At 38.8% G+C, this 18,392-nt stretch overlaps 1 protein-coding gene across 2 annotated transcripts in view; it reads left to right on the forward strand.

Annotated features, from left to right (window-relative positions):
• Positions 1 to 938: 938 nt before the first annotated feature.
• tub (TUB bipartite transcription factor) overlaps positions 939 to 18,392 on the forward strand; it is an 87,539-nt gene continuing 70,085 nt past the window's right edge. For both annotated transcript variants that reach the window (XM_052562183.1, XM_052562185.1), the window contains exon 1: positions 939 to 1,493. In XM_052562183.1, coding sequence (XP_052418143.1) covers positions 1,432 to 1,493 — 62 coding nt within the window. In that variant the 5' untranslated portion in view covers positions 939 to 1,431. The remainder of the gene's footprint in view (positions 1,494 to 18,392) is intronic.

Raw genomic sequence — 18,392 nt, forward strand, 5'->3', positions numbered from 1 at the left:
TGATTTTAATTTCCACTTCACTGTTATCCAAAGGGACAGAACTATTTGCACTGTATTTATCAGTGGGACAATATTCATACAATACTACAACCTAGAAATAATTTGCAGGTCTCAGCAGCACGAATTTGCCCAGCGACATCTGATTCAAATATTATGCTAATTAACAGTGAGCGTAGTTTCAGACATTTCAGTGCTTCACTCGCACTGACTCTTATTTTGCCTGAAAGAATGACAAGACCGAGCTGAAGGCTGTCAGATGAAAACCGATCCGATTCGACCAATCAGATGAAAGCAGCGTTTCAGCTCCGCCCACAAATCCGAATGAAATATTGAAGCCATAAACCGAAATGATCAAAACATACACGGACCAACTGTCTTGTCCATGTTGTCTCACTTGATTGAATCCTCTTCTTGAGACTTGAGTCTCTGACCTTCTGTAAGCCCCGCCTTGTTCACACAATGATTGACGTGGCGCGAGGGCGGGGACACGTGATCGGCTCGGAATGCATTTTCAATGTGCACATTGAGTTTTGCTACATTCATTGCGGGACACCGAATGAAAATGCAATCGTAAGTGTCTTGACTGTGAGTGTTAATGCAATTAAGAAAAATAGCATTTAAATGATCATTTTGCCACAGTTTTTGCTTTAACATGTTAGACATATCTAATCATTCCTGTAATACATTTTCATTTTAATTTTGCAACTTATAAAGCGTTAAAATTAATATTCATTTTACATTTTAAAACTGGTGTAGTAAATGGCAAATTAAAATTATGTAATTTAATTTTCATTTTCATTTTGCACCAAACGTTGCACAAATGTATTGGAAAATGTAAATGTAAATACAGAAATGCATTGCCATTTTACATATTGCATTGTCATTTTGCATATTACATCCCAAATTGAATAATGCTACACATATGCTTCCATAAAATAAGACGTGATGCCTGATATTTACCTAATGATGCGGGGTGTTTAGAAGTTGAATCACGTGTAGTTGAAAAACATGTAGGCTCAGGAATTACCAATATACAGTTTGCATCTATCGATGCTCGAAACAAAATTTAGGCTACCCTTTTTACCTTCTGTTCTGCAATAGAGGGGATTTTTTTATATATATTACACACACGCAAAAGGTTTCCACTGTAACTTCTGCAACAACAAAACTGCTGTCTACGTTATTTTCTTGAAGAAAATCTTAATCCAAACGTGTAGGAGCATGGTGAATTTAACAGACATTTCCCCTCTCGCAGCCAGTGGTTTAGTCCACCTATTTTAAACCCCTCAACCAAACGGTTTTCTGGCTTCCCAGCTCTCCACTAGAAACAGCTGAAGACATCCACCGTGGTGAAGACGGAGGATTTAACACAAGACGCCAACAATATTATACCTCGCCGTCGCTGCATAAAACGAGCATTTGCGTTAACAGATGGCCATGGACGGACTGAGCAACAATAAGAGCATGTCATACAGTCGATGGAGTTATGACAGGTAAGCATGCCGTTATTCTGTACACACTGTAAAATCAGATTTTGTACGAGTTAAATAATGCATGTGCTCAAAGTAAATAGCGAAGAGAAATGTATCGAACACACCAACCCAACGGCTCATGACGGTGACCGAACACGCTGATTTTAACGACCGAAGTTGTGTATAAAGTTCGTAATTCGTTTGAGATGGAACAAATGGCATCTTTTAGTACAAACGAAGGGCATTTCGCAAACCTAATGCTGTTTTTCGCTGATATAGTGTTCGCAAAGGCGTTTGTAACAAAGACAGACATTAGGCTCAATCAAACAGCAGATAACGGGTCATTTTTGTTTTGAGATAACGGTTACTGCGTATCAACACAGCTTTTTCAGAGCGAAACGTCACCGTTCTGTTTCAACACGTGCTCTTTGCAGCGCATCTCTGCTGTGTTGATTAGCCTGGTTTCAGCATCCTCTCAGCTCCACTGTCAGCATCCCAATTCTCTACGGGCATCATCCTGCCTATGAACCAGAAGATGCTGGAGTTCATCATGTCTGCTGTAGGTGACACATTTGAAATTTCAGTCAAAACCCAGGATGTGATTGGTATGCTGTGACTGCACTCTCACTGCTCCCCAGAGGGAATACAGTAGTCTTGATACCTCATACTGTAGCATTTCTTCATGGGGCATATTACAATGAAGCAGGGATAATATATGTAAGAAGCCAACCATCTCATCAAACTGTCTGAATATGCACACTTAACTAAAATAAAAAAGTGTTTTATTAAACGAGATGGTCTAAACATGTAGTATTTATGAAACCATAGAAAAAACAATAATCAAATGATGTTCTACATTTGCCAAAGTGTGCAAAAAGACATTTTGCTATCCCAGTACCATGGGACTGCAGTCATCAGATTAATAAATATGTAATATCATTGTAGAAAGTTCTATACTATTTTTCTAAAAATGCTACAAAATCATAACTACTTGCTCTGTATAAAAATGAGTGAATTGTATACACATCCATGATACATTTTTAATGCATACTTTGAGTAAAATTTATCTATAAATAATTAATTCTTTCTTAATCTGTATATCTCTCTCTTTCTATATATTATGATTTAAGATATCTAAAGTATATTTTCTATAAATAATCTGAATACTGAATGATATACTGATAATTTGAGCCTTATGGTAAACTGTACTTTTTCACCTGATTATTATTTTCACCTGATTAATAGATTCAGCATAATGTACTTCTATTATCAGTACATCTAAGGTCAAAGGACAGTTCTAACGGCAGGTGTAGTATTGAGATTGTTTTTATATTGCATAGCTGAAAAACACTCTTCATCAGTAGTCGAGGGGTATGCATTCTGGATGCAGCATCTTTCCCTCTGTCTCTCTCCTCTGAGACCCTTCTGGCTAGTTCAGTGTTGGGGGATGCATGTGGGTGATAGGGCACAGAGGTAAATGGAGGATGTGTTCGTATGGCAAAGACAGTGCTTCAGAGAACAGCTGGTGCTTCTCTTCCAAACAAAGGGAATACTATTCATTGCTGAGTATACCATCTCTGATGAATGGATAAAAGAGACAATGCCTGCCAGCACATCAGGCTCGAGTACATCCCAGATCATAGTTCTATCTATGATGTGCAGTGAATACAGAGGCGGGTGTGATGGAGACAAAGCACCACAATATTTTGTTCAACTGATTGTAATCCTTTTAACTATAACCAGCACTGCAGTAAGAACATTTCCCTCACCTATTTAATTCAGCCACTACCTGCGGTTAGATCAGCTCCAGAATCATGCCTTGAGCTAGTTCAGGATTTAATGGAACCGGTGCTGATTGCAGATTCATACGTGCACAGCTCATGCTGGTATTACAATCGACAGCCATCCTCATCAGGTCTGGAGCGGCTCTCAGGCGGTCTAATCAACAAGCCGGTGTCCCCATTAGCACAGCTGAAAGAGAAGAGAGAGTTTTCAGCACAGGCAACTTCAATGGAAGTAGTTAAGCATTTTCACATTTGTGTCAAAGAGGGGGGAATCTGCCCAATTATCCAAATAAATGTCAAGTGATCTCATTAGGAGGCAGATAAGGTGTCTCACAATGACCATTAGACAGACCTGTTTATAATTAATTCCTGCTTTTTTTTTTCTTTTCTTTTTTTTTTTCTCAAAGGAGCATATAATCAGTGCACTTAATTGACCCTTTGCTAAGCTTAGCCTGCTTGGTTACTGTTGCTAACTCTTGACTAGTTTCACTGAACATCCCAGATGAATCATCGCTGCATGCATCCAAATATACATACACAGAAGGCAAAAAAATAAAAAATAAAAACAATGTGAAAAGAGTAGAAAGTTTGAATTCATTGTATTCATTATACTATAGGCAGAGAGAAGTTGGGAATTGTAGTATCGACTTGGAGAGTATGTTATTTCACATACAGCCAGTTTGATTTTCAGTGCTCAGAGAGGGGTAAAGATTGATTGAATGGATATTATTCTTAATTGGACTGAAATAAATTGTGAGATTTGGATTTATTTATTTTTATTAGTTTTTATACTTTGGAAGTTGCCTTTTTAATGTCTTGCTTCGGCATTTCAGTTTTTTTATTCCTAATAATTTACGTTTTTCATCTAACATTTATATTTTATTCCAGCATAATTTCAGTGAAAAAAATGTTAATAGGTTTTTTTGTTTTTTAAAGCAATAACAACATGAAAAGAGGAACAACTACAAACACACAGTTCCTTCATGAGCTTAGTTACATTATAAAGAAGCTTATTTGAGAACATGTCAGATGGCAACAGTTGTTAAGGCAGGGCTTAGCAAAGGCTCAGTTATTTAATTAAAGCAAGGTTATATATGTTTTTCATACCTTATTTCACACTTCTTACTATAGTGAAAAATATGAGAAGTGTGATGGTGAAAAATCATTGCGAAGCACAGACTTTTCACATCATTCACTGCAGCTCATGGACTGAATTCCAATAGGAGTTGAACCACTGCATGAATTACACAGAACATCTACTGTGTTCTGACAGATAAGTGGAACCATTGTAAGACATTTATATAAAGACACACTCTCTCTATGGCAGATGCTTGATTTGTGGGATTAATTTTGTATTTCAGACTCAGTAAGTTTGTTAAGATAGCTTGGTGGGGAAAGAGGTCTCCATTAGAAGACATCTCAATTTCTCGACTGAAGGTCTGTATTACCTGCAGAGAGAGCTATCCGTTAGCATTTCATTCATCTTTGTGGCAGTTGGGTGACTTGTGCATGAACCCTAAGGAGTATGTGACCTGGATGGAGGCTTCCATCTTTGCTCATGGGTGTTTGTTTGGCTGTAGGAAATCATTCAAAGAAAAAATGTCTTCTACATTTGAATAAAATATATATATATTATACCTTTTGCATACCCCATAGAAGGCAAAAATGCTTCTCTTTTTTTTCTTTTCCTTTTTTACAGTGTAATTCTGGCATCCACCAGCAAGCGCTGAGCAAGTGATGCTAACTAGCCTTTTTTGTGATCACCTGGTTGGAGGTTTATTAGCCTCCACTTAATCGATAAATGGGTTGGACTGATGGCACTCCAATCATAGTGATTTGTTATTACCTGCTGAGGTTATTATCACAACCCCCCCCCCCCCCCCAAAAAAAAAATATATAAGTATATATATTAGGGATGCACGATAATATCGGCACAACATCGGTATCGGCCGATAAAAGCTTAAAATGACCATCATCGGTATCGGCCGATATGAATATTTCTGCCGATGAGCCAAACCGATATTCTCCAAGTGAATTAATTGACCTGTTTTTCAGGTGTGAATGTCTGTCTACAATGGTAAAATAATACATTTATGGTAGAATCAGTACAGAAGAGATACATGGATTTCTCTTCAGTAAAATTAAAGTTTAAATATATCAGGCGAAAATGTTTATATATATCGTATCGGTATCGGTATCGGCCAAAATTATTTTGAAAATATCGGCATATCGAATATCGGCCAAAATCCAATATCGTGCATCCCTAATATATATATTAGGGATGCACGATAATATCGGCACAACATCGGTACAACAAAGCTTAAAATGACCATCATCGGTATCGGCCGATATGAATATTTCTGCCGATGAGCCAAACCGATATTCTCCAAGTGAAATAATTGACCTGTTTTTCAGGTGTGAATGTCTGTCTACATTTGTAAAATAATAAATTTATGGTAGAATCAGTACAGAAGAGATACATGGATTTCTCTTCAGTAAAATTAAAGTTTAAATATATCAGGCGAAAATGTTTATATATATCGGTATCGGCATCGGCCAAAATTATTTTGAAAATATCGGCATATCGAATATCGGCCAAAATCCAATATCGTGCATCCCTAATATATATATATATATATATATATATATATATATATATATTGCTGATTGATGCACATCTGCTGAGAATATGATAGAAAATGTTACCTGTGGTTGAAATCCTTGGACAACACTATAGTACCTTTTTTATTTTGTTCTTCATCCTATATCAGGTTAATTAGAAGATGTCCATGCCAGGCAATCTCTGCAGATAGACGTCTAAACAAAGCAATTTATGTGAGGCTAAGTAAATAAGCGGTCTCGCCTCCTATCGACGTTTTGGATCTTAGAGACCTTAGTGTGGCACAGGGGAACAGATTTAAAATGCTTTCTGTAGATTTGAACAACAATGCACTACTAATCTACTGAAAGAAGAGCACACGGCTGCATATGTATGTGTGTGTTCAAATCTGTTGTCTTGTCTCATATGGGACATAAGTGGTGTCCTTCAGGTCTGGCCCCTGGAGCTGTGACCCCTGACATAAACTCAGCCTTATGAATAATTTGGGACCCGTTTCTGTGGTAACCATTCACCTGTGACTGAATCTACAGTAAACCTCTCCTCTACTGCAGCGTGAAGATGCTCCAGTTCTTTTTCTCATGGAGCTGGTTTAAGCCTTTGCTAATGAGTTTATAATGGTAACCATAGTCATGGTTGGGTTTTTATTATTAGCTCACTATTCAAATTTCAAACTTTGTGCCTTTTGTTTATGATGTTAGGTATTTTTTATAATTGCATTTTTGAAAGAATATATAAAAACTAGAAAGAAATATATTTTGAGCAGGTTCTGTACCTTTTTAAAACCTATATGTCAAGGAGTCAAGTGCTTTGCCATCACATAAATAAATTAAATCTTAAAATATAGGTATTAAAAGGATAGTTATTTTAAATTGTAATAATATTTCATAATATTACAGTTTTAATGTAATTTGGATTTTAAAAAATGCAGCCTTGGTGAGAAATAAGATGTATTGCAAAAACATAACCCTAAACTTCTAAACAGTACTTTAATCTTTCCATATTTACTTGCTACAAATTAAGCAGCTGATAACTCTACTTGTCAAATTGTGTAAATTTGCAAGAGACAAAATTTATTCTGAGTAATCTTTTTATACCTTATCAATACAATCCATTTTAATGAAATAATTAAAGTGTATCTTGTGGAAAACACATTAAAGCAACATATGCTGTGAGCAGAAGCCCTTTCTCCTAAAAGAACAGATGAGGGGCACAGAACAGAAACTGCTGTACTGCTCTAATTACTGTCTCAGAGTCAGAGATGTGGAGTTCACCAGGGAAATGGAGTCGCAGGCTCCAGGCTGGTATATGTTAAAACAGAATTGGTTAAAGCAGCAGAGAGGGAGAGAGAAGATCTCCCTAACGTCCATAGCACAAAACACGAGACACACGTCTACCTCTCTCCACCTCTTCAAAATCAGTTCTAATTGTCTGAATGCTTCTGAAATGACACTTAATTATAAATACTCTGGTTTTGATTTAATTACGGACAGTTTCTCATAAGATGGGGCAAAAAAAATAGATGTTAATTAAGCCCAAAGTGGCTGAAGACATGCTGAGTGGTGTTAATTGTTTACTTATTTTTTTATTCTTTCAGTTCACCTCGGAGCCTTTCTGCCCCGTGAAATCTGAGGGCCCTAATTAATTTTGTGATGAAGGGTAGTCAGTTGTGTGGGTGTAAATTATTTAAACCCAGAAGCTTTTTATAATAAAAAGGCATTCGGTTGACATTATAAGCATTAGCGTTAGAAAATTAATTATTTAAAAGAAAGCCAAAATCAATGCACTAGTCAATAGACAATGGATCTGAAATCATCTGGTGAGCTGCCTATATAGACAGCATTTTAAGTCCCATTCCTAACATAATGACTGTTTAAAAAAGTACAGCAAGAAAGATTATGCCATTTTTACCTAATATTTGTGTGTGCATTTTGTGCCGTTTAGACACTCACAGAGTTGGCACCTTAAGAAAATAACTTACTCTAGGAACGGAGTTAATATCTGTGACCTCACATCACTTAAATTCTATAGTAATGCTACAAGTTACAATGTCTTTTGGTTACTGTAAAATGCAAATAGTTATCCTAATGATCTCTATACTTGGCAGTAGAATTATTATTTTTTTGTTATTGTTAATGAAAAGTGGACCGTAAGCCAGTTAAAACATGATGATAAAATCACTTCATGTGTCTTATTGTATTATTGTGTAGTTGATTTTTCATACCTCATAACTACATTTCACTAGCTGTAGATATGAATGCAGTACTGTCAGACTTAAAAATTGTTGAGCAGTTGAGATGTAACATGCCACTGTCAATTTAACAACAACAACAACAAAAAAAACATCTCTGAGATATTGAGAACAAGGTGAAAGTGCTTTCTCATATTTTCTCTAGCACTCCTTTTAATTTGAGGATTTAATTTCCTTTAGACTCCATTAGACATTCCTTAAGATAAACCTTGAGTAAAACGAGGCACATTTTAAAAGCTTTTATTGGATGAAAAAAAAAAGTTGCCATTTTTCTAGCAATTCAAGCTTGCTAGCTGCTGAGTCATTTTGCTGCAGGAGAAAAAGCCAGGTAAGTAGTCTGCAAATGGGAGACACTGAAAGGATTATTGCATCTTCTGATCTTGTCAAAGGAGAGAGAGAGAGCCATACATTTAGTTTAGCAAAATTGCTCACATAAGTCTCATGGGTGTTTACTGTTTACCAATCAATCATCCAATTTATATGGGAGATTAATGACATTAGTATTTAATGTCATTATCAGTCTCTTTAATCTGTGACCTCTAACTTGCCAGTAACCATTTCACAATTCATCTGAATGCATTTAGCCATTTCATAAACCATTTTCAAGAAAACAGACTTATAATGTGCCCATATTTAAGAAGTGGACTATGGTGGTCATCTAGAGTATTAGAACACGTGTAGCAGGTTCAATTAGGTATGACATATAATGAGCTCTCAAACTTTGCTCTGTCATCATTGTGCTCAATGATAAGACACCTTACCTAACTTTTCATAGACTGTTTCCACAAAAGAATAGTTGTAAAATGTTTTGGAAGCGTCTGCTGAGAAGAAGTAACTGAAAGGTATTTTAAGTATTCACTGTGGTGACGTGCAGTGTGTGAAATGTCAGACTGTGGATGTGGATGCACTAATACTCCAGATAACATGACAACAGTGATCACCAGGGGTCTCCGTTATAAACGTTGCATAGGCACAAAATAGGAGTAGAAATTGCATGAAGCACAGCATAATTTGAAATCACGAGTTTAAAGTGTAAAGCATTCAATTCACACAGACTGACCATCACACAGAGCACATGCATTCATGCTGGATACACATACACACAAGATCTCTCAGCTGGATTCGACAAGTTTGCAAGGTTTGTGAAATGTTGATTAGTCATTCAAAGATTTGTTTAAATTATATAAATACGTATTATAATGTTTGCCCTTCTATTACTATTACCGTATTTTCCGGACCATAAGTCACACTTTCTTTCATAGTTTGGCTGGTTCTGTGACTTACAGTCAGGTGCGACTTATGTATCAAAATTAATTTGACATGGACCGAGAGAAATTAACCAATAGAAAACATTACCGTCTACAGCCACGAGAGGGCGCTCTATGCTGCTCAGTGCTCCTCTAGTCTACACTGAAGACATAGAGCGCCATCTTGCGGCTGTAGATGGTAATGTTTTCTCTTGGTTCTTGGTTTGAAATAAATGCTACTTATAATCCAGTGCGACTTATATGTTTTTTTCCTCGTCATAATGTATTTTTGGACTGATGCGACTTATACTCAGGTGCGAATTATAGTCCGAAAAATACGGTAGGCCTTACAAAAGCAATCGTTATAATACTTTCTGTATACATTAACTCCTTTGTTTAACCGTTCTATCTGATTATTAGACAGCCTTCTATCCATATTAGACAGAACTGTTAACGACGAAGAAGAGAGCAAGTGTGAGCGCTGTGTGGGATGATAATATGGGATCTATAAAGGGATTTTTTTATGCAGGTTCTGGCATACACATTTATAAATCTGAAAACTTTTGTGCGAACAAAAAATCTAGTTGTTGTTCAAACGTACACTTTTAGGATGAAGTTTTATAAATGAGACCCCTGGTGTGTTTCCACACTCCAGAAGTTGCCAGTGGCTTCTACCCATGCTGCTGGTGTGAATACAGACACACAAACACAAACATGAAGAATAAAAGTGATAGAAAAAATCCTACTGTCATCATTTACTCCCCCTGATGTTGTTCCAAAGGAAGAAATGTACAAAAAAATAACACATTTCACCCTTATATATGTAGGTGGTCTTGAAGATAAGGCTAAATTTGAATTAAAGTATACTGCTACATCTTTCATGTTTATCTGACCTTGTACATTTTTTAAGTTAATTTTTACTGAGTCACAATGGCCAAGGCCATTAGTCTTTTGAATGTCATTTAAATGCTTTTCAAGATCTTTCAGCATTAACAATATGCTGGTGACTCAGTCATGTTTTCGAGCTTAGCTTTGTAAATATACAGTAGCAGTAAAACTAATAATAAAAACTACATAACTGCATAGAGAACATGTATATTCTACATGCACACACACACATATTCTCTTCTCTCTCTGTTGATGATGCATTAGTCTTAGAAAGTGAAGGGGGGTGGATGTGTAAATGTGTATTCCATGGCAACGTTTTTATTTTTTTGAGAAAACTTATATTATTGTACAGGATGATGTGGTTTGATGTAGGGGTGTGACGGTTAGTATATAACCGTGAGACCGGCGGTTATAGTTGAACACGTCATTAGAACTCTATAACCGCCAAAACCGTGTCACTAAAATATTTTTTACAAACATTTTTTATCAAAAATTATTTTCATTTTTTAGATAGGATCATCAGATGTGCAATATATCGGGAGACATGGTTTTTACCACTTAATGAAGTTTTGTAAATCGTCAGACATGATATTTACCACTTCATTAAATTTTGCTTTGTAGAAAACCTTTCTTAAAAACGAATTTTGTTTTGAACATTTTATCTTCATTTTAATAGATGTTTCATCAACCAATTGCATGTATTTTAATAAATAAAAAGCAAATATAGCAGACAATGATAACCGTGACATGGAAGCACCAGCGCGCCGCGTTCACTTGCACTGCACTGTGAACTAGAGCGCATCTCATTGTAAATGAAACTCAGCGTAGGCCTATGCCTCATACTCTAGCATTAAATATCTTTGCTGCATCCTTTCTAGAACAGACAATGGCTTTTTTTTTTTTTTTTTGCAGCTCGCATCAGCAAAGCATAGACGGCATAACAATTAGAGGATGGCGGGCGGGTGCGGCTTTGAAATTTGCTCAAAAAACTTTGGCGCGGATGATGAGTTTTGTGACAGATATCCTTAATAAACGGAGGTCTGAAATCTCTGCCCCTTTACCGATCAGAGCTTAACCCGCTATCTCCAAGATCAACCAATTGACTCTACGGCAGATCCACTAGCATGGTGGCGAGACAATATGAAACAAAATGAAACACGCTATCCCCCCCCCCCCCCCCCGACGGTTATGTTATGAACCGTCACATTTGACTCACGTCATAACCGTCATCACCAATTCTGAAACCGGCACACCCCTAGTTTGATGTCATCCTTAGTGATTGATGCTCTTCATCTCTCTGCTTATTGGTTGTGTTACTGTTAACATCAATCATTAGAGATCACTATATGGTGAAGCTCTTATAAATCACATTCAGGAAGAGGTTGATGAAACATTTAAGCAATTCAATGTAACTCCCCTAGCCTTGTGATGGACGGTTAAGGAGTACTTGAACTTTCTGGTGGGCTGTTTGATTTCTGGGTTGTCTGTCAAAACCAAATTTATTATATATATATATATATATATATATATATATAGTGTGGTGGGGTGAAGGACACAATGAGTAAGTACAGGTGAGTTCCCCGAAGGGTGGATTTTATTAATAAATAGTGTGGCAGAAGACGGTGAGGTGAGGTGGTCTGGTGCGGGGTGCTTGGCTTCCTCTGTGATCTGTGTGCTGTGGCGGTGTGGGTCCGTTGTGCTCCCCCGTATGCGGTGGGGCTGGCGGTCACACACTGCTCTCTGAAAGCAAGACAGACAGTTAGGATTAGCTGGCTCTCCTGGAGACATCTCTCACCTCTGTTAGTTTGCTGTGCTTTAATAGGCAGTTCTTGATGATCCGCAGGTGTGGCCGCTCAGTCTGTGACGAGCAGGAGCAGGTGTGACTGCTCTGTTTCCAGGGCGACGCTGATGAGAGCTCAGGACACGTGTCACACCGCCTCCGTCTCGGGGGTCCACGGGACGTACAGTGTACGTCCGGTTGTTGTTCCCAGGCCTCTCGGGCAACGTCGAGCAGACCACGGAGCTGGTGACCGAAGAGCAACTGAAAATGGTGTGAAGCCGGTGGAGGCCTGAGGGATCTCCCGAACACTGCCATATTCACAAGGCTGACCGCACTGCCTGAGTCCAGAAAAGCAAGTTAGGGGCGACTGTTTAGGTGAACCTCCGCCCGCGACGCGTTCTCAGTGTGCACTTTGCAGCCTGCCAGCCAAGGTTGTGGCGGAATGCAGGGTGCTTTGGTGGGCATAGGCTCATCTCTAGGGCCGGGAACCGCCGGCCTGCTCACTGTTCGCTGGGTGCCCTCCGGCGTGTGCCACTCCTAGACCACCCTTTGGGGAAACGGCGGCATTCTCTCCCCAACCTCCCTGTGTTGGGTGGCCTCCGCCAGCTCGATGGCCTCCAACAGCTCGCTGGGGAGTTCACTGGGTTCCGCATGCCGGCTGCCAGACGTAGCGGGTGGGGAAGGGCCCACAGGAGGCAAAGCATGACGACACGCTCCGTTACCTGGTGTGCATTGGGACCCCCGGCCAGTAGCCAGTGCTGTGCGAAATGGGAGAGATTGGCCGCCTGAGCTTGGGCCGGCTGTCGTGGATCAAAGGCCCACTCATTGAAGAGCTGAGCGGCGCTGATCGGTGAGACCCCCATCCGGCCCAGGATTTCTTTTTTCCACTCCTCGTAAGACTTGTTGAGCTCTGGAGGGGGGGGGGGGGGGGTCAGCAGCGGGGCGATGATCCGGGCCCACTTCACTTTGGGCCACGCCTCCTGGCCACGGTCTCAAACACCTGGAGGTATGTGATAACGTCATCTTGGGATGTCATCCTCGGCAGCAGCTGCGTGGCCTGGACACGTGCGCCGGCAGCCATACAAAGGGTGGATTTTATTAATAAATAGTGTGGCAGAAGGCGGTGAGGTGAGGTGGTCCGGTGTGCTGTGATCTGTGTGCTGTGATCTGTGTGCTGTGGCGGTGTGGGTCCGTTGTGCTCTCCCGTATGCGGCGGGGCTGGCGGTCACACACTGCTCTCTGAAAGCAAGACAGACAATTAGGATTAGCTGGCTCTCCTGGAGACATCTCTCATCTCTGTGTTCGTTTGCTGTGCATAAATAGGCAGCTCTTGATGATCCGCAGGTGTGGCCGCTCAGCCCGTAACGTCAGTAAAGCCGGTTCTCTAATCAGCGGATAATTCCATCAGGTGCGTGATTTCACATAGAGCAGCTGTTACTACACATGGCCGTTGTTAATAGAGAAGTTGCGCAAATCCACTTCATTTTCAGCGTTTTTTGGCGCATCTTCTCAGTTAACAACGGCTCTGTGTAGTAACAGCTGCTCTATGTGAAATCAGGCACCTGATGGAATTAACCGCTGATTAGATAACTGGCTTTACTGACGAGATGCGCATTAACGATCAGCCGATCGTGATCGGAGCACCCCTAGTCAATGATATTTACAGTACAAACCTTGTCATTGAACTACGAAGGCAAAAAAACAAAACCGAAACAAAATAATTGTTCATTAATCGTAATTGAGGTAAAATTTTCAATTAATCGAGATTTTGATTTTAGGCCATAATCATCCAGCCCTATGATTATATGATATTGCTTTTATACAACAGTTCAGTAAAATTAAAATTTAGTAACTTAAATTTTAGACACAATATTATTACCACATTTGCTTCCCCCACAAACACAGCCACAGCAGGATTGTTGCAACACATTATTTGTTGTTTTATTGCCAAATGAATCCGTGTTTTGGAATGTATTGATTGAGTGGTTCAATGACTAATTCATAAAGATATGTCACTTGTTACACTCTTGAATTAATCTGTGTTTTTAAACATCATTTGAATGGATAATTAATGACCAACTCATGAAGACAGTCACTTGGCATAATGTTAAACCTGCAAAAAACAAACAAACAAACAAAAAAACATTAATTCTGTCTAGGTATGGTCAAGTATCTGTTGTCATATCTATTATTTAATTGGTAGAATTGGTAGGAGAAATCATGGAAACACCACATGCACAATGATTTGAACAGAAAATCATCTGAATCACAGTTAGCAGCAAGATCACATTATGTGGTTACTGAGTTGTGTGTGCTGTAGTTACACAATAATGCATTGTGTCAATAGGAACAGCCTCAGAAGTCAGAAATTATTATTATTACATAACATGCTCAAACAAACTGGTAAAGATGAACAGTGTTCATAAGAAGAGATACAGATAGCTGAGAAATGGCAATAAAAATATGGCTTCTAAAATAATTATTTTAGAAAATTTAGAAACTGCTCGCATTAGGCCCGATGTATGACCTGGTGTGAGAAGAACAAAACCTGGACCCCTGGGCAATAGACTCATATATGGTCTGATGAGTCATCTATCAAACATCAATCTTCTACATCTAGAGCAGTTTATGTTAGCAGAAAGACAAAGTATGCCTTCAACGCACGATGTCAGCAGCTGTTAAACATGGTGGGCAGCCATCTCATAGGGCTAGATATGTTTGAAAATGATGTGCAGAGGGGTTAAATTAAGGGGTTAAAGGTCTGTGCCAGGTGTTGGAATATACTTGCATAGACAACATGGTTTTTGTTGTTTTTTTCCCTCAAATAAAGCACTTGTAGCTTTACTTGTTGACAAATGGTGCAGTATACCACACAAATATCAAGAATATCACGACAACAAATGGATACTTGAATAATTTGTTGTTTCTGAAGACACACAGTAGTTGAATGTATTTGGTTGTGAAACATATTGAGTCTTAATGCTAGTTCAGATGCACCAATTAGGCATTTTAGTTTCTGTATGAAATTCTGATGAATAGGCAATACAAGCAGATATGTTTTGAGTGAAAATGTTTTCTCCGTTTTTATACAAATTCTATGAAGGATATATTTATTTTAGTTTTTATTTCATGGAGAATGCAAAATGCAACGTGACAAGCATAAAAAAAAATCCAGGATGGCAAAAAGTCAAATGTGCTGTGTCTTCGAAAATACTAAAACATGTTAGTTTTTCTTGATTGCTAAAACACTAACCAGGATTTTAAACTAAAATTTCTAAACCATACAGCCAGTTTTGACAAAGAACACCCATTTTCAAACTATAAACTGTAAACACTATTCCCCTGCTTTAACACATGAGTCAGATTTGGTGAACTGTTACTGCAAAACTCTACATACAAATCCCTACATTTCTCAGTGCTTACACCATGTAGTCATTTAGAAAGCACTAGCATTCAATATTGTTCACTCAAGTCTGCACAATTTAAACTCAAATATCACACAATTAACTAAGTGGAAACACTAAGAGTCAAAGTTTATCACAAACCAATCAGAACCTTCAACAGATAGATAAAAGTGCCCCAGTCAGTTCATTCAGTCTTGGAACAATGGATCCAGAGAGACGTGATTGGAAAAAGTCGAGGACACCAAAGAGGAGCAGGAAGAGGAAGAGGATGAGCAAGAGCACTAAGGAGTGGAGGAAGAGGTGAATGAAGAGGAAGAGGAGGAGGATGAGGGGCAAGGAGACAAGGAGTCTCAGATGAAATTTGTGCCACTAGTTGACAATGTCCCTGTCCATGGTATGACTATGAGGGAGGCTGGGCAATGAGTTCAGCCAAACTTAAGCTTCTTCACCGTCGCCTCAATCATAAATACATTCAGGTGATGTGTGACAGGGATGGATCAGTCATGCAAAAGAATTTTACCTCTGCTGCCTGGCTAGGGCCACTATAGCCTGTGATGTTGACAAGATTCTCTGGTCTGACCCAGACCAAAGATGTGATGCTGGAGTAGAATATTGTTTTGTTGTTGTTTGGTGTATTGTACTGTACAGTACATTAAGGAATAGAAAATGTGCAAATGTATACATGTGTTCATCATGTGAAAAGTTCCTTGAGGGGGAGAACCACAAGCAACACAACTTATTACTGGTTTTTGTAGTATTGTTTTGAATGAATCTCACCAGTGTGTTAGACTATGTTGAAGTGTGTGTGTTTTTGAGGGCTTGTGTGTATTGTCTGAGGGCAAAGTTTGTTTTTTCAGCAAGAGTGAGTGGTTTTGAGTATAGAGCTTCATTTTGACCTAAAAATAGTTTGTTTGGGGAAGTGGGTGAGATGTTATGGATTTGTGTTTACTGTTTTGAGAATATCAGGTATATTTTCAAGAAATGTGTTTAAGCAATCGAGAGAAACTATAAACAGAATGTTTAGTCTATAACGCTTTTATACCAATAAGCACAAATCAATAGAATATCTACTCACGTGCATGTTTATTTTACCTCATATAGTGTACAGATTTTTCACAGAATATCAATTATAGGTTAAATAAACTCCCAAGACTTTAGATATACTGTACACAACCCTTTACATTACAAGTTATTTCTTTATTTGAAAGGGTACCTGAGTTAGCTCAAAAGTGCTAATTTTCATCGGTAGTCCCCCAGCCAGATTTAAACAAGGCAATCTTTAAAAATAATAACAAGTACAAAATCCAAAAAAAAAAAAAAAATTGCATATAACACATAATGGTTAATAAATACAATTCATATAAAAATGATATAATATTTAAATACACACATAAAAGCATTAGTGCCCACAAGTTTGGTTCTCTACAAGCCATTTTTTTTTTTGCATTCTTTTTGTATGAAAAGAACGACAAGGACGCTCTAATGGTTGCCGGCACTGTGTTCCATTGCTGAACTGCCTCTACGGAGAAGACGGCCTGACCAAAAACTGTTTTTCTCCGGGGTATGATGCAGTCTTCTCTCACTGCCCCTCTAGTTACACTAACCTCACTGGATCTAAAATGTATTAAATCACATAGTGGAGGAGGTGCTAAGCCATAACTAATTTTATAAATTAAACAAATATTTTTGAATTTAATTAGATTTTCCCAGGTAAGTAACTGATATTTCCTCAGAATACTAGAGTGGTGGTAGTGGTATGGTTTTTTATCCAGTATTTTTAATGCTTTGCGTCTCATATGCGACTAAATTTTACTTTGGGTGACTAAATGATGTCTATCGTTAGCCATTGGCTAATAAATTCTTAGATTTTACTTGCCAGTGTGTGTTTTTGAGGCTATTATAAGATTAGCACAGATATATTTTCACTCGCTGAACACTGACTGAGCGCATCAGAGTTTCACTCCCCATCAAATCATCTGTACTTTTTCAATTCATCAAAGACCTCAGCCAGGCAGCGGGGGTAAAATCCTCTCGCTTGCCTAATGTCCTTGTGTCATTGTTTACAAACAAGATCGGCAAAATGCTTAGTCATGTTGTCAATATAAAAGTGTATTACTTGATGTAAACTCTGACAACAGTTTGGATGACTTTTACTGCATTGAAATGCAGAAGGCTGCACTTATGTATGTCATAGATCCATTTCAAAAGTACAAATTTAGAAACTGCTGTATGTGGGATATTAATTGAAAAAGACTGGATATGATTGACAGTTAAACTTTTACTATTGGTCTGATAATCAGCAATGTGTGTGTGGATGAGTGCAACATTTATAGTGTCACTGATGGGAACCAGGTGTAGTGTGTTACCATTAGTTACCAGGTGAACTTGTAATTGGTGCAGTGGATCACGGGAAATGTAGTCCAGGGTATACTATATAGTGTGAAAGTCTGTCTGGTGAATTTATGGCAGTTCAAAGACTGGACCATGACACAGGGAGATCAGAACCAGCTGAACAGAGCAAGTCTCCCTCCCCTTATCCTCATCATATTATACAGGGGTACCATAGAGAGCATGCTAACCAGCTGCATCACTGCTTGGTACAGGAACTGGTACAGGATCATCAGTGCCCCTCTCCCCTCCATCCTGGACATTTTCCTTACACGATTCTCCAGTAAAACCAAAAGTATCGTGAAGGACCCCACCAATCCCTCCCACAGTCTCTTCCAGCTCTTGCCATCAGTAAGACGGTACCGGAGCATCAGAGCCCGCTCCAGCAGACTGCTCAACAGCTTTTTCCCCTAGGCTTTGAGAGCCCTGAACTCAAATCACCCAGCCTGCCTCTGAAACCCCACACAAACCCCCTACCTCCTGTAACATGAACCATCTCACTTCTGCACCCCCCAACCTTACCCCGTCACAGAAAAACTGTATGAAACTGTATGTATTTTT

The sequence above is a fragment of the Carassius gibelio genome, chromosome B7 (assembly GCF_023724105.1).
Source record: "Carassius gibelio isolate Cgi1373 ecotype wild population from Czech Republic chromosome B7, carGib1.2-hapl.c, whole genome shotgun sequence".
NCBI classification, from domain to species: domain Eukaryota; kingdom Metazoa; phylum Chordata; class Actinopteri; order Cypriniformes; family Cyprinidae; genus Carassius; species Carassius gibelio.